This window comes from Marmota monax, unplaced genomic scaffold, assembly GCF_021218885.2.
Source record: "Marmota monax isolate L192 unplaced genomic scaffold, Marmota_monax_Labrador192_F-V1.1 WCK01_AAM20220418_F8-fsc00206, whole genome shotgun sequence".
In the NCBI taxonomy this organism is placed as follows: Eukaryota; Metazoa; Chordata; class Mammalia; order Rodentia; family Sciuridae; genus Marmota; species Marmota monax.
Window position 1 is genome coordinate 586,976 of NW_026694490.1, and position 17,020 is coordinate 603,995.

Consider the following 17,020-nt stretch of genomic DNA (forward strand, 5'->3'; position numbering starts at 1 on the left):
TCCTTCCACTTTGCTCATGGAGGGCATGCCCCAGATGGTGCCTCCAGTCACAGCTGTGGCTGTGGGGTACTGTGGATTTCTTCCTTATTTTGTTATAGCCAACCTCCCAAATCCCCAATATGGTTTGAATGTCTAGTATTTAATTCCAGTAAAGCTCTCCTTTTTGTTGTTGTTGTTTACCCACTTCACTGAGAAGCTGCCTGTTTGCTTTCTTGGTTTCATAGTCAGGAAAGCAATCTTCTCTATTCCACCATCTTGAACGCCCCCACACACACTTTGCTTTATACTCCTTTGTCTTTCTGTTTTCCTTCATGAACATCCATAACCTGAACATTTGCTTTTTGATGCTATCTCCTAAATCCTATAAACTTCTTGTTTCTTTTCATTCTTTTTTTCTCCTCTGATTGTAGTTTTTAAATAACCTTTCTTTGAATTAATAGATTGTTTCTTTCGCCTGATAAAGTCTTCTGTTGATGCTATGGATTAGATTTTTCATTTCATTCATTGTATTTTTCAGGTTTTTAAAATAATATCAATCTATTTGTTAAATTTATTATTTTTGTCACATTGTTTTCTTGATTTCATTAAATTGTTTCTCTGTATTAGAGTTTTCTGAGCTTCTTTAAGACAATTACTTTGAATTCTTATCAGGCAGGAGTCAGCTATAGGGAAATTATTGTGTTCTTTTGGTGGTGTATACTTCCTTTTTTTCTTTTCTCATTGCCTTACATTGATGTTTGTGCACATAAACAAATATGGACTTATCCCACTCATTGCATACTATCTTTGTCTGGGAAAGCCTTCAAGAGTCAGACTGTCCAGAGATTTTGAGCAGGCCATCTGATGTAGTCCTCAGGAAGGCTTGCTGCTGGAGGCTTTGAGCAGTCTATCTAATGCCTAGGTCAGCAGGTGGGAAGGCCTGTCACCTGAGTCCTCAGGATTGGCCTGAAGCCTAAATACAGTGTGGTAGACTAGTGTGGACTTTGGGGATGAGCCCGGGGCCTGGGTCCACAAAAGCAGGCCTAAATCTTGTACCTCTGCTGGCCAGCCTTAAGCCTGAGCTCACAAAGGTTGAAGTGGTGCTGGGGTGGGCCATAACCTGAACCTGCATGGGCTGGCCTAGCTCTTGGGCAAGCTTAGTACCTGGAACCATTGAAATAAACCTGGCATCTGAGTCTCTAAGTGTGATCTTTGAATCTCAATCCAAGGGGTCTAGCCTGGCATCATAGTCTACTTGAGTGGGCATAAGGCCATGGTTCCTCTGGAACCTGGGGCACAAGAACCATCCTGAAACCTGAGACTGGCCTGATGCTGGGGCCACTCTAGAGCCTGAGTCCACAGGGACTAATCTAGAACTTAGGATCATAGGTACTATCCTGATTCTTAGAGCACTGAGGCAAACCTGAAGCCTGTGGCTGTGGTGCTTGCCTGAAGGCTGGGTATGCAGGTGCCTCATTTAGAAGTTATATCCAAAATAACTACCCTAGGTCCTGGGTCTTCAGTGGGATAGGCTGGGTCCTGGATACTCAGGTGATCCTGGAAACTGAGTCTCTGAGTACATGGTTCAGAACTGGGATCTAGTGGAATATGCCTGGATCTTGGTTTGTTAGAGCATGGGGATAGAGGGGCCAGCCTGAAGGGCGAGGCTGCAAGGGCTGGAGGATCCTGCCTGGCGCTGGGTCAGGCCTGAAGGCTCAATCCACAGGTACAAACCTGTAGCCTATATCCATATCTGCCCAGGACCAGAGTTCACCTCAGCATTGAAACAACCTGGAGACTGAATATTTTATAGATTTGGAGACTGGGGTGACAGAATCTGGACTGGGACCAGAACAGTCCTGCAAGTTCAGCCTTTTAGCACCAGCCTGGAATCTGGGACTATGGAGACCTGCTTAGTTTTGGGTTTCACTGTGGCAGACCCAGTGTTGGGGTTGAAGACAAAGTCTGGTTCTAACTTTCCTCTTCTTCCCTCATACACAGGGTATCTCTCATGCTGTACCACTTGGGATTTGGGGAGGGGTGATGCAGGTAATGTTGGTCTTTCCTGTACTCTTCAATTCATTGTATTTCTGCACTACACCCAGAAGCTATTATCTCTCAACTGATTTCCTTAGCTCTTGAAAGTATTTTCATGTGTGAATAGTTGTTCACTTTATCGTTTTAGTCAGGGAGTAGCGGGATCAAGCGCTAGAGGGTCTTATTTTTCCATATTTCTGACAGCCATCTTAATCATTTTAATTAGAAAATACTACATACTTTTTGCAAAACTTTAGATAGTTGTACAGAGTGTTAAACATTATTTTATCTCCCCTTGTTCCTTTTCTTGCTTAACTTCCCCAAATTAACTACTTTTAAATTTAGTTTACATCAATCTATACATTCCTATGAATATATGTGCATACATATATTTAATTTTTATTAGTGTTGAGGATTGGACATATTGTATTTGTTCTACAAATTTTAATTTAATACATCAATGGAATCTCTTCATGAAAGTATATATGATACCAAATTGTACATTAAATGCCCAAATAATAAACAAATTTGGATATTTTGTGATATATGCCCTTTAGATAAACTAATAAACTTTGGTATAATACATTGAAGCTCTTAAGGACTTTAGATAAAAGTGTGGACACTAAGTATAAATGCAAAATTACTTGGCTTGTGTTACTTATTACATTGAAAAATACTATAGCATCAATTTCTGTATCTTAGTGTATATACTCACACACAAACACAATATTTGGGGGTTAATATGAAATTTTTTTGGCCAAATGGTTGTCCTAGTGTTTGTACAGTGATAGAAGATATTTGCCTATGGTGGACAAAGATGATTTGTAGTTCCAGGTGATTTTCTTTTTCTTTTCTTTTCTTTTTTTTTTTTTTTTTTTTTTTTTTGCAGTACTGTGGATCTAACCCAGGGCCTCATACATGCTAGGCAAGCACTTACCATTGCTCCACATCACCAGGCCTCTCCATGTGATTTTTAGATAACATTGGAGTCATATCGTGACATAAGTGACAGACATAAAACAACAAATTTCTAAGATTGTCTACTATAAAACTCAAAATATCAGGCTAAGTTTTAAAACTCAGTCTTTCATTATTGATTGCCCAAATCATTCTATGAAGCTCATGAAGTTACTGATGCCCCATGACTATTCCTTTAAAATGTCATTGACTAGACTTATCATACTAAATGAATGTAACTTTTCATATTAGACATTAGAGACATTCTTAATATATGCATATTAAGTTGAATGTTTTAGAAAAAGCTGTATTACTGCAGCCTCATAAACAGTCAAACTTCAAGTGGTATATGAAATATATAGTTGAGGAAAGAAATTGGTACCTGTATGTATCCATTAAAGTGATACATTGTCTTACTTCCCTTTATTTTATTCATAGATGCCACTTGGAATGAACAGGGAAAGACTGAACTTTTTACAGATAACTTTTGTCGAGTATGTGGAGTGATGCTACAGTTCGAATCACAAAGGATTTCGCATTATGAGGTTGGTTAAGTACAGGGGTAATAGGGTTGAAAGCAAGTTTTTGAATATAGCAAGTAAGTTTCATATAAGTAATCTTATTTGATGATTTCAAGAATCCTGTGAAATGGTGGTATTATTTCCCTGTGATGGAGAATACTGGTTCAGAGAGGGACAGTAATATACTATCTTAAGTTTGGGGAATCCAGATTTAAACATAGACTGTTTCCCTATATCTATTTTACTTTCTTCACATCATTCTCCCTCCTTTATATCCATCAAGCAACTATACTCTTCATCCTTATAGTAAATATTCCACGTGGTGTAGGAAACTATTAATGCAAATCAAGGGAAACTGTAGAACTCCAGGGATTTCCTTTTACAAAACAAGATGACTACACTAACAAAATTAACCAGTTATTGACTTGGTCACATGATTTTAGATACTCAAACATAAATTCTTCAGCTAGAAGAGAAAATGTTTAATGTTCTTACTCTTTTAGTTAATACATTAGGAAACAGACCCAGGGTGATTTTTTTCTTTTTAGCATTGGGATTGAACCCTGGGGTGCTTAGTCACTGAGCTACATCCCCACACCTTTTTAAAATTTTATTTAAAGACAGAGTCTCATTAAGTTGCTTAGGGCCTCACTAAGTTGCAGAGGTTGAACTTGTGATCCTCCTGCCTCAGCTTCCTGAGTCACTCATGTGTGCCACTGAACTTGGCCAAGGGTTATTCTTCATAGCTATTCATTGACATGATTAAGCCTAAAGTGATTTCTTCTGATTTCATATTCAGTGTTCTTTGCTTTCATTGGATATTGTTCTACATTATACATCATTTGATGAACCGTTAAATTTCTTTCATATCTGATATCTAGATTACCAAAAGTAATAGATATCTTTACTTTAAACAGTGTAATGCCCATATGACTTTTTAAAATACTTATTCTATTTTTGTCCATTACTAATCTTACTGGAAACTATATTTTAGTCCTTATGTTGACTAGGATTAAATTATTATAATTACTGAGAGGAAAATTTTGTTGGTTGTGGATGAAGAGCTTGGTTCAAGTCATAGCTCCACAATTGAATAGTGGTATAACCCTGGGAAAGATACTTCACCTCTCTGAGCATGTTTATTGAATCTACAAAATGTGGGTAGCAAAAGTTTTGAAGTTGCATTTATTAATATCTCCTTTTATATCTATGCTTATATGTTTAAGAAACTATTCTATACACTTTCTTCTAAAACTTTGAAAAGTTCTTCTTCATATGTCAAAGTGTTTAATCATCTGGTATTGATTTTTGTGCATAGAAGTGGATAGTATTTCTTCATATGGATATACAGGTGATACAATAGATGATATCCCAGAACTGTCTGTTGTATAGTCCATCCTTGTCCCCACTGATTTGTGGTGGACTCGTCATTGTATACTAATTTCTACCCAATGGTCTGTTTTGAGGATATTCTTCTGTTTTATTATATTGGATTGTTTCCCTATATCTACAGCAATTTCACCTTTAAGTCACAGCTTTATAAATTAAATCACAGTATCTGTAAGAGAAATTTATATTATCTGCAAAAAATGTCACAATAAAGTCAAATATAAGCCACACATTAGGTGATGTTTATAACTCATATAAATAACAAAGGATTAGTGTCTAGAATATACAAAGGATTACCACTAAGTTAGAATAAGAACCCAAAATAAAAATGGGAAAGGGTTATGAACTGCCTATAGAAGAGATACTGAATTAGTGATCAAGGGAAATGCAGTTAAAATGATATTATGATACTTTATATGGGTTACCATATAAAAGTGATAATTTATATGGACTACCATGTAAAAACCATAATACTGGCAAAATATAAAATCTAATGATACTTAACACTTCAGAATATCAGGAGATAGAAACACTACCTTGAGAGATATAAATTGCCTCAGAATGTTACAATACCTCATAAGGTTGAAAATTCACATATTTTAGAAGCCAAGAATTCCATTTGAAGGTATCTGCTCAAAATAAACTCTTAAATATGTATGTTAGGAGATATGTTTATTGCAGAAATGTTTGTAAAAGCAAAATAAATTCACTTGATAGAGGACTGGATGGGTAGAATATGGAGTAGAATATTATATAGATGTAACATGAATGAACTAGAACTATATGTATCAATATGGATAAATCTTTAATACTGAGTGTTTTTTTTAAAAAAATATTTTTTTAGTTGTTGTTGGACATAATATCTTTATTTTAATCTGGTGCTGAGAATTGAACTCAGGGCCTCACACATGCTAGGCGAGCACTCTACTGCTGGGCCTCAACCCCAGCCCCTTTAATACTGAGTTTCAAAAAGCAATTTGAAAAAAAAAATATATATATATATATATTATATTTTAAGTGATTCAATTTTTGTAAATTTTTAAAGAGCAGTATGTAAACTTTACATACACATGTAAATGTGGTCAAAGAATAAATGCAGGAAAGGAAATGCTATATATCAGATTTGCCTGTGGGGAGGAAGAGAGGTGGAAAGGATTGTGGGCATGAGGGTATAGGACTGTGTCTATAAAATTTTACCTCATAAAAAGGACTTTTGAAAGAAACAGAGCAAAACCTAGACATCTATTGAAACTAGATAGTGTTACAGGCTTCTGGCTTGTTATTTCCTTTCCTTTCCTATTCTGTATGATGGACTATTTAAAATTCTGTAAAGAGAGTAGTTTACCATTAATCTAGGTACATATATGATTGCAGAAATGGTGTGACTCTACGTCATGTACAGCCAGAGAAATGAAAAGGTGTGCTCCATTTGTGTACAATGAAATGAAATGCATTCTGTTGTCATGTATAACTAATTAGAACAAAGAAAAAAATACAAAACCCCCCAAAACCCCCAATATAGAATTTACTTCTCTGTTAAAAGTGTATATGTTGTGTCTTATTTCTTTTATTTTTTATCATATCTATGTTTCAGTCATAATTAAAGTTTTGGTTATCTCTATTAAAAAAAGAGAAATGTTGCCTCAAGCAGTGTGTTAAGAAATTGTTCATTTACCCTCTCCCTACACTAATATCTTGGTTTTTCTTACGTATTAGGTTATATATTTGTTCAGAGTTTGTTTCTAATATGGCTTGAATCCAGAAAGGTTTAATTCCTCACATAAAATATTTTGAGAGGTAGGCAGTGTTAGAATCCTATGACAGCTCAGTACTATTAGGAGTGACCTAGGCATTTCATGTCTTTCTGATCTGATGAACTGGCTTTTGTCCTCACAGTTACCTGTGGTCCAAGGTGAATTCTGTCCTTTTCAACATAATTCTAGAAGCATGGGGGAAGTAGGATAGAAGAAGGGCTTATCCTTTTAAGGAAATTTTTAAGGAAAATTTTAAGGAAACGTCCCAAAAGTTTCACCAAACACTTCAGATTATTACTGGCCAGAATCTAGTTACATGGCTACATCTTATAGAAAGGGAGGCTGAAAAATATATTCTTTTGTTGGGACCATTGACGGGGGTTTGTAACTAAGGAAGAAGTCATTTGATATTGGGTAGCAACTAGAAGTCTGTCAAAAATGAGAACCTAAAAATGATTGACTTCTAAATTGTAGCATTATTTTTTTATGTTAAGTGAGATTTAGAGATTTGAAAGCCTGTGAAGTTTTTTTTTTTTTCATAAGCAGTACAGTTAAAATGTAATAAAACTCATGAGTACTGTCTTTAAATTCAGAGAGATATAAAATATTGATGACTTTGTTATTGGATAAACAAAGTCATATTATATCTTTTTTCAGAGTGAAAAACATGCTCAAAATGTTAGATTTTATTTTCAAATGCATGGGGAACAAAATGAAATGCCTGGTAAGAGAATGAAGATGCATGTTGGGAACCTTAAGGTGAGTGGTCTATGTTAATGTCATAATGTGGGCTGGGATTGTGGCTCAGTGGTGGAGTGCTTGCCTAGCATGTGTGAGGCACTGGGTTCAATTCTCAGCACTACATTAAAAAATAAAGATATTGGGTCCATTTACAGCTAAAAATATTTGAAAAAAATAACTCTGAACTTTGAGCTATTGAATCATTCTAACATGCTTGTGCTTATTTCAGGTGCATAGGAGTGGAGTAGTAGACAGAAACAAATTTTGTGATCTCTGCAACATGATTTTTAGCTCTCCAATTGTTGCTCAATCTCACTATGTGGGGAAGGTCCATGCTAAAAAACTGAAGCAACTAATGGAGGAACATTATTATGTATCTCCATCAGGATTTCAACCAGAGATGGGTAAGGTTCTACTCACCTCTTTTTGTTTTTTAGAGAGAGAGAGAGAGAGAGAGAGAGAGAGAGAGAGAGAGAGAGAGAATTTTTAATATTTATTTTTTTTTTTAGTTTTTGGCAGACACAACATTTTTGTTTGTATGTGGTGCTGAGGATCGAACCTGGGCCGCCCGCATGCCAGGCGAGCGTGCTACCGCTTGAGCCACATCCCCAGCCCCTACTCACCTCTTTTTCTTTAATAAAAGATCCAGACATCTTTTCCCTCAAACTTGCCATCCATTTTTTATAAGGCAGACTTTCACTTCAGTTTAAACAATTTAATTATTTTTCTTCTACTCAGTTAATCTCTTTCTGTGTCCTTGTCAATGGAGATTATAATTGCTAGCTGAATGTAAAAGGTGTTATGACATCTCACTTTCAGTTTGCTAAATCCAAATAAAGCAAGTGACTTGCTATACTGCTGTAAATATTAACAAGTAGCTAGAGCTCTATCAGTTTATAATCAAGTCACAAGCTCTTTAACACTTTCTTATTTCTGCCCCTTGGCATCTTCTTTATTGCTATAGTACTTGCCAAAATGATGTCTTAAATGTGTGTTCAGAACAATGTCTTCACCATAATATAATCACAGGTGCAGCCTTTCCTGGCTATAACTGCAGGCAAAAAAAGTTATTGACTTTCCTTTTACCCTGGCTTTCCATTTATTTCTTCCTATGAATATAAAGAAAAAGTACCACTAGCATTATCAATCAGTAGTTGCTGAGTAATTTTGTTATGTTAAATTCAAAAGATACAGAAAATTATAAAATATTGTTTTTTCCCTTCTTCTGGTGATGTTGGGCCACCAGTGCAGAGAGATCTGACCCAAAATTATCTAAAAAGGCAGAGCACACTCTGGGAAACCCAACTTCTATTTTGAAAAACTTGTGTGCAAAACAAAAAAGATGATGATTAATCCTCTGAAATAAATATTTTTTCACATTCTAAGTAGCTTCAACCTTGTAGTACTAAGGTATACCTGGCATGGAAAATTCATCTACATTAATTCCTAAGTCATCTTATAGGCATCACCCAGCAAAGTCAATGCTACAAGAAGCAGTATTAAAACTTACTATTTTCTTAACAAATGAAACCAGAATTTGTTTTTAAAGTTATTCTAGTCTCTTTAATTGTTGTATTTTTTTTTTCTGACTGCCAATCTAATGAAGGACAGAATTAGTGTGCCTTAAAATAGAAAGTATTTTATAACAACCATATCTTCGGACACCAATATCCATTGTCTTGGCCTCGAGGAGAGAAAGTGAAATAGCAATGAAATAACTGGAATTGTAGAAACAGGTATAGTTTCATGGTCTTAACTGCATCAATTTTATTCTGATGCAAACATTATAAGTCTAGGCAGGGGCTGGGACTGTGGCTCAGTGGTAGTGCACTTGCCTGGTATATGTGAGACACTGGGTTCGATTCTCAGCACCATGTATAAATAAATAAAATAAAGATCATCAACAACTAAGAAAAAAAATTTTTAAAAAAGGAAAAAAAAGTTAAAATTAAGCCTAGGCAGAATAGATGCATTTGCTACAGTACTTAAAAAAAGACATCAACTTAGAGGTTGGTACCATTTGTTTTACACTAAGACAATTGTCATACTTTTATTGGTTCCTCAAATGAACCAATAAAATTTAGGCAATGCCTGATATGGAAAATTCCTTCCCTCCCAAACCTGGTGATAAATGAGTGTTAAAATTTCCATTCTCACAGAAGGAAGTTCTTTTTGACTTGAGTTCTTCTATCCAGCATCCCTGTGCTGAAAAAGTCCAAAGATGCTGGGTTTTTAAAGAATTCTAAATGTCTGTAATACTTTATGAATGCAGCTCTAGTATATGAACACATACTGATCTCTTTTCATTATAACTATTTCAGCAGGTGTGCCTGTTCGTACTTACACAGAGTCAACCTTCCTGAAGCCTTTTGCTGCCAAGCCTCCTCCAGGTGGGACTAAAGACAAGACTATGCCTTCCTCTTCCAGCAGTGCTTTGGATTTGAATAATCTGTCCTGCTTCCTTTAATAGTCCAATAATGGCCCAACAACATTATGTTGGGAAAAAACACAAAAGAAATGAAGCTAGGAAGACATTTGTAGACAAGATAAGAGAGAAACCTCTTCCAATAAAATCAAATGCAAATGATAAACAGGAACATTATCCCAAAACTCTTTCATGGGAAGTTCATGTTTCATAAAACATACTAGTTTATTTATATAACATTTTATTCTTATTGAGTGAGGGACTGAGGGTATTCATGGAATCATGGAATTTTAGATAAGTAAGGACTTTGAAGTCCATCTACTTTGATCTGTTTGTATTCTAGAAAATGAAACACAGGATGGTTTAGGTGACCCTTATTAATTCAGAAGTAAATATAGGTATTCACATGGTTGTATGCTATCTTAGGTTCATAAAAAGTACTTTAAATTTGTATTGTGATGATACTGTTCATTCACTAAATATGGCTTAAGTGTCTCTTGTGCGCTAGGCTGGCCATTCTTGGGAATACAAATGAGAATATATCGTTTTCCCTGAAGAACCAAGTATGTAAACTAGTTGGGTTAATAACACTTTATTGCATGAGGATAAATAGATATAAACATACATACACATACATATTTATACTCACATATATATGTTATTTGTATATATATATATATATATATATATATATATGTTATTTGTCTACATATTTTTGGTAACTAGAAGTGTGAAGCATTATGGTTTATAAGATCTTCATAGACTTCTGTGATTTCAGTTGACAGAAGTGGGAAGGAGAGATGATGAATGAAGGACTTGGAACTAAGAAAGTCTGGCAAGAATTCAGGCACAATATAGACTGATCCTGACTGGAGTGATCCACTTGCTCTTCTAACCATGTTTCCCCCCCCCCCCCACAGGCACCTTCTCACTACTAGTGTATTTTATTCCCCTTTCATACTTTCTCTTCCACTCATTTTTTCCCTCAACTTGCTGTTATTTTTCAATTCTTTCTTTACTAGACTTTGCTATTTCATGTGGAAATGCTCATTACTCCTATCTTCTTGAAGCTCTATTCTTTGTCATATGTAATTCCTTATGCTTTGGTTCTTCTAATGTGTTTCTGTTTCTTACCTGTTCTCTATATGGGCTCTTTCTTTGTGGTTGTTCAATACCTAGATGTATCCCCATAATTCCATTCTTGACCTTACTCTAGAAAACACAATTCAAATCTATTCCTCTGGTTTCATCTCTCATCTGTAGGCTTATGACCTTATGTCAAACTTTAGACATACATATTCAAATGGCAGCTGCTGTTTTACCTGGATACCTCAAAGCCATTTCAAATGTATTCATCCAAAGTAGAAACCTGTGAACTCCCCAATGCTACTTTCTTCACTTTCTATATCTAATCAGGCACCAAGCTATCACTGTTTTATGTCTTTATCTCCAGCCATATTCTTCCCCTAAATTCTTAGGTCCCTAACATCTTTCCTAAAGTTGTACTACTCAGATTGTGGGTTGTTGATCAACACCATTGGCATCACCTGGAAGCTTATTAGAAAACATAATCTTAGGCCCCACTGCAGACCTACTTAGTCAGAATCGGCATTTTAACAAGATCCCTAGGTGATTTGCACCCAGTAAATTTTGAAAAGCATTATCCTTCCATAACCTCCTAACTACTCCCCCTCTCTTCAGTTTTTTTCTGCCCAAACATACCCTCAATTAAACCACTGAAGTGTTTTAGTTAAAATGCAAATATTTTCTTGTTGTTCCCCTTCTTAAAAAACCCTCCATTGTCTCACCATCTTCTAAGAATAAATACTAAGCTTCATAGCTATGCACCTTCTTATTCCTGCCTTTCTTCTCCAGGCTCACTCTTTACTGCTCCCTGCCATGATCTATGCAGGTCATTTCCTGTGAACCATTTGTGGTTTCCAGAAAACATTGTCTTGTTTCTTGTCTCTATACTTTTGTTCATGATGTCATATTGCCTGAAATAATTCCCATAACCCTCCTCTGGCTAACTCCTATTCATTGTTTAAAATGCAGCTGCTACCTGGAAGCCATTTTACTTCCTTCAAGGCTAATTTTCTATGCTTTCTTAACTTGCATTTCCAAGTATCTCTCCATGTGTTTTTATCTCCCATTACAATGTGAGATCTTTGAAGGAAGGGGCGTCATCTAACTCTTTTATAATTCCAGTACTAGAAATAAAAACTGGCACAAAAATTAGTCCTACCTCAATAGAGATTGGTATAATATATAAATCAGTGAACTGTTAATTAATATTTATCAAGTGCTTAATCCATGTTTGTACTATTTTATCCTACTTAAAGTGATTCAACATATCCCCCAAAGTTCCATACATATGTGGTTTTATCTATGATCTTATTTTATTTCTTTTTTATTATTTTGGTACCAAGGATTGAACCCATGGGTGCTTAAACACTTAGCCACATCCCCAGTCCTTTTTATTTTTATTATAAGACAGGGTCTCACTAAGTTTCTTAGGGCCTCAGTAAGTTGCTGAGACTGGCTTTGAACTTGTGATCCTCCTGCCTCATCATCCTGAGCTGCTGGGATTACAGGTGTGCACCATCACTCCTGGGTATTTATGCTTTTAAATGTTGATTTAAGCAAGTGTAGAAATAGAAGTGATAGGGCTTCTGAAGGTAAAATATGTTTAGAGAAATGACAGACTTCCTATTGTTAAGATATTTTTCCTATCTCTGAGCTGAAAGTATCGGAGATAAGTGGCTTATAGTTTAGTGGCATAGAGTAAATTTTAACTGAGTCAACTATGAGTAGTGTTTGCACTTTTGTCACTATTAAAGGGGAAATCATTTTAGTACTCTGAAGTTTCAAGGTTATTATAATGAGGGATAAAGAATTTTGGTTAAATTTTCATATGATGAGGAGGGAGGAGAATGATCATCAATTTAATTTAATCCAGTCATTGAAGTCATTTTACACTAGTTTCTGAAGCTAGAACTCAAAGAATAGATTTGTCCTTTCTTGCCTATTGCCTGAAGAGCAGTAAACATTTGAGAATTTAAAAATTGCTAGAGAAATTAAATTAACTAATGAGGATTTCAAAGAACTGTGGCAGTAGAAGCCCATAATACAAATAAGCAGACAGTAAGAAAAAAGCTATTTGACATATGCCACCTTAACTCTTTCACTCTTTACCAGCTTTCTCCTTTATGTTTCAACCTTCCTCTCCATCTGCTGTTACTTATATGTGTTTCTTCCATATCTAATCTCTTTTCTCGTTTTTTTTTCCTTCATCATTCTCACTGCTTTCTTTATGTCCTTCATCCAGCCCAGGCCTTATTAGTACAGGAATGGCTACCATAACGATATGGAACTAAAGTATGTATGTATTTTTATTTATTGTATTTGTTTTGTTTATCTTACTAATTTCTAGCTCTATTATTGCACTTAATGTCTTGCCTTCACATGCAACTCAACATATCTAAAAGTGAATCAATAATATTCTCTAAAACTAACTTGAATTTCCCAAGATTTCTGTCTTTGCCAGTAGGACCATTATTTATTAGCCATCTATACTTGAATCTTTGAGGGCATCTTTGACTACTTACATGCTGTCCATCCTCAAGTATTATAAAATATTAGAACTGGTTCTCCTTTCTGTAGTCCTTCATTGTATTTCCTCTACCATCATATTGCACCTTATTGCTGTAAAAACCTTTTGGAATGGCTTACTTGTACCTCTTACATTCTAGTAATGAAATGTTAAGCCTGGATCAATTCTGTTCTCCACCTTTTCTATTTCAGCATACAGGCTACTGAGTAATGCTGAGAAAATTATATAGGTTTAGAGATTGAGTACCTCTTCAGAGTCTTGGTATCTAACCACTTTGGGTCTTTAGTCCTACTTAACCTTTTTCTTTTCCTTCACTTTTCTCCTTAGCAATCATGTTTAATTATTTTTTATTTATATATAACAGCGGAATGCTGCTATATATAAATAAAAAATAATATAACCCCGTTCTTTACAATTCTTATTATATAGAGAGAGCTCAATTTTTCATATCTCTGGTTGTATACATAGAATACTCAAACCAATTCGTGTCTTCATACATGTACTTTGGATAATAATGATCCTCACATTTCACCATCATTAATAATCCCATGGTCCCTCCCTTCCCCTCCAACCCCTCTGCCCTGTTGAGTTCCTCTATTCCTCCCATGCTCCCACTCCCTATCCCACTATGAATCAGCCCCCTTATATCAAAGAAAACATTTCTGCATTTTTTTTGGGGGGTTGGCTAACTTCACTTAGCATTATCTTCTCTAATTCCATCCATTTATCTGCAAATGCCATGACCCTTAACAATCATTTTAAAACTGTATCACTCTCCAAGACTCTCTTCCCTTGCTCTATGCTCCCCCTCATCACACTTCTTAGACAAGCTTCTTTCTTAATTTCATCAACAAGGAATTGTCCATCAGATGTGGATTACTAAGTATCTTGCCCTTCCCAGATCCTCTTCCTCCTCTAACCCTAAGTACCCCCCTGCAGATGCTCCTCTTATAACCCTGAGTTCCCTTTTAACTACTGCACTCTTCTTGTCTCCTCTTAGCCAAGTTTCTGTTTTTTAAAAACTTATTCTACCCTTACTGTCTTAATTTGTTATTCACTCACTCCTCAATTCACTGCCATTGTTGGTCCATATTCACCCAGCCTTCATGCTACCACTCTATCATATCACTCCAGTGAAACTACTCCTCACTGGGTCATAGTGACCTCCAAATTTCTAAATGCAGTGGACATCTTTACTTAGCTTCCTAAAACATTGTTTTCTCTGTTCATCATTATAACCCCATCCTTTACATTTTGTACTTTGCATAGGCTCCTCATTCTCTACTCTCTTGGTTTAAAGAGTGACACTCTCCAGGGTTTTTATCATTATGTTGCTATTCCTATGCACACCTATACATTATCTTAAGGAGATTTCACCCATTCTGATTATTTTAACTATCCCCATGTCCTGACATCTCCAAAATCTCTCTGGACTTTTTTCTGTCTGTTCAGACTCTTATCTATAACTGCCTATTGGATAACTTTACATGAATGTTTCAAGAATATTTCATATATCCTTAAGTATTCAAACTTATACTCATCATTACTTAACGCTTCTATTCTGTAAAACAACACTTCCTTCTGAAGTTCCAGTTTCAGTTAGTGGGATCACCACCCACTCAATTACCAAAGTAGGATTCTGGGAATTATTTTATCCTCCTCTAGATTCCTCTCTCTCCCTTACCCCTCACTTCACCTAGTCACTAAGTTTTACCAATTTTGATACTAAATATTTCACCAACTTGCCTGTTTCTCTCTATTTCTACTTAGAACCTTTTAGTCCATGTCTTCATTTTCTCTTGCCCTGTTAATTATATTCACTTCATATATGTGGTCTCCTTACATATAGGCTTGCTCCTCTTTTTTAAAAAATATTTATTTTTTAGTTATAGGTGGACACAATGTCTTTATTTTATATTTATGTGGTGCTGAGGATCAAACCCAGTGCCTCGCGCATGCTAGGCGAGCACTCTACCTCTGAGCCACAATCCCAGGCCCGAGGCTTGCTCCTCTTAAAATTATATTCTATATTATAGCCAAAAGAGACATTCTTCAAAAACACATAGTTGAACAACCATGTCATTTACTACTTAAAACACTTCAAGTTTTCTTAACATACAGAAAAAATGTTTTAGGTCTTTGATCTGACCCCTTATGCCTTGCTCAACTTGTCCCCTGGTATTTTACTCAAAACAATAACAATTTTTAAAAAATTCCTTAAAACCTATCAGTGTTTTTTTCCTGTATCTATAAGGCTCTTAGCAACTCTTTCCATCAAGTTAACTATTTTTCATCCTTCCAAGTTTAGGTAAGTCATTGTCTTTCCTGGTAACCCATTTTTTGCAAGTTTTCCCACAAATTTTTATTATTATTTTTTTGGATTGTCAGTAAGAGTAAGGAGTTTAATTCAATTATTAGAAGAAAAAGATTTTTAGAATGGATAACAAAGTAAAACAATTCTACAATGTATCAATTCTCAAAATTTTTGCCTCAGGACCTACCCTCTTATAACTCAAAAATTTTAAAGAACTACAAAGAGTGTCTACTTGTGTAGATCACTTCCATTGATATTCACTGTTTGGAAAATTAAAACTGAAATTTTTATTTTTTTAATAATTATTATTTTCTCTAAAATAACAAAATAAGCCCATGGCATATTAACATAAATAACATTTTAAGGAAAAAAAACTACATTTTCCAAAACAAACAAAAATTTAGTGAACAGAGAGAGTACTACTGTGCTATATATTTTGCAAATCTCACTAACACCTGGCTTGAGAGAATAGCTAGATTCTCATATATGCTGTAAATATAGTCTGTAAATTCCAGAAAGCAAAAATAAAACAGACAAATCTGACCACTATGCAATAAAACTAGAAATTAATACAATTGAAAATTTAAAAGATCCTTTCATCTGAAAATTTTTATTGGTTCTTTTTAGTTATACATGGTAGTAAAATCCATTTGATATAATTATATAAGCATGGAATATATCTTATTCTAATTATGATGTCATTCTTGTGTATATACATTATGGTGTGATTTACTGTGGTGTATTCATATCTGCAGATAGGAAAATTATGTCAGATTCATTCCACTGTCTTTCCTTTTCCTTCTCTTCTCTTCATTCCCCTTTGTCTAATCTACTGAATTTCTCTTCTCCCTCTGCCTTATTGTGGGTTAGCTTCCACATATCAGAGAAAACATTCAACCTTTGGCTTTATGGGACTGACTTATTTCATTTAGAAGATAGTCTCCAGATCCATCCATTTAATGGCAAATGTAATAAAAGCATTCTTCTCGATGGCTGAGTAATAAATATTTCATTGTGTATATATACCACACTTTCTTTATCCATTCTTCTGTTTAAGGGTACCTAGGTTGGCTCCATAGCTTACCTATTGTGAATTAAGCTATAAACATTGATGTGGCTGCATCATTGTAATATGCTGATTTTAAATCCTTTGGATATATACTGAGGAGTGGGATAGGTTGGTCAAATGGTGGTTCCATTCCTTTTTTTTTTTGAGGAATCTCTATACTGCTTTTCAGAATGGTTGCACAAAATTGCAGTCCCACTAGCAATGTATGAATGTACCCTTTT

General features: G+C 35.2%; 1 protein-coding gene across 11 annotated transcripts in view; it reads left to right on the plus strand.

The window, feature by feature from the left end:
- Positions 1-17,020, plus strand: part of Zmat1 (zinc finger matrin-type 1) — a 51,540-nt gene that overhangs the window by 21,175 nt on the left and 13,345 nt on the right. For 4 of the 11 annotated variants that reach the window (XR_009224411.1, XR_009224412.1, XM_046419173.1 and 1 more), the window contains exons 2-6: positions 1,981-2,028; positions 3,412-3,518; positions 7,295-7,396; positions 7,608-7,782; positions 9,700-9,768. Coding sequence is in view for 9 of the 11 variants with exons in the window: in XM_046419173.1 (XP_046275129.1) it covers positions 1,981-2,028; positions 3,412-3,518; positions 7,295-7,396; positions 7,608-7,782; positions 9,700-9,768 (501 nt within the window). In the remaining 2 variants the exon portion in view is untranslated. The remainder of the gene's footprint in view (positions 1-1,980; positions 2,029-3,411; positions 3,519-7,294; positions 7,397-7,607; positions 7,783-9,699; positions 9,769-17,020) is intronic. The other 7 variants (XM_046419175.1, XM_046419178.2, XM_058571246.1 and 4 more) reach the window with 5 other exon arrangements.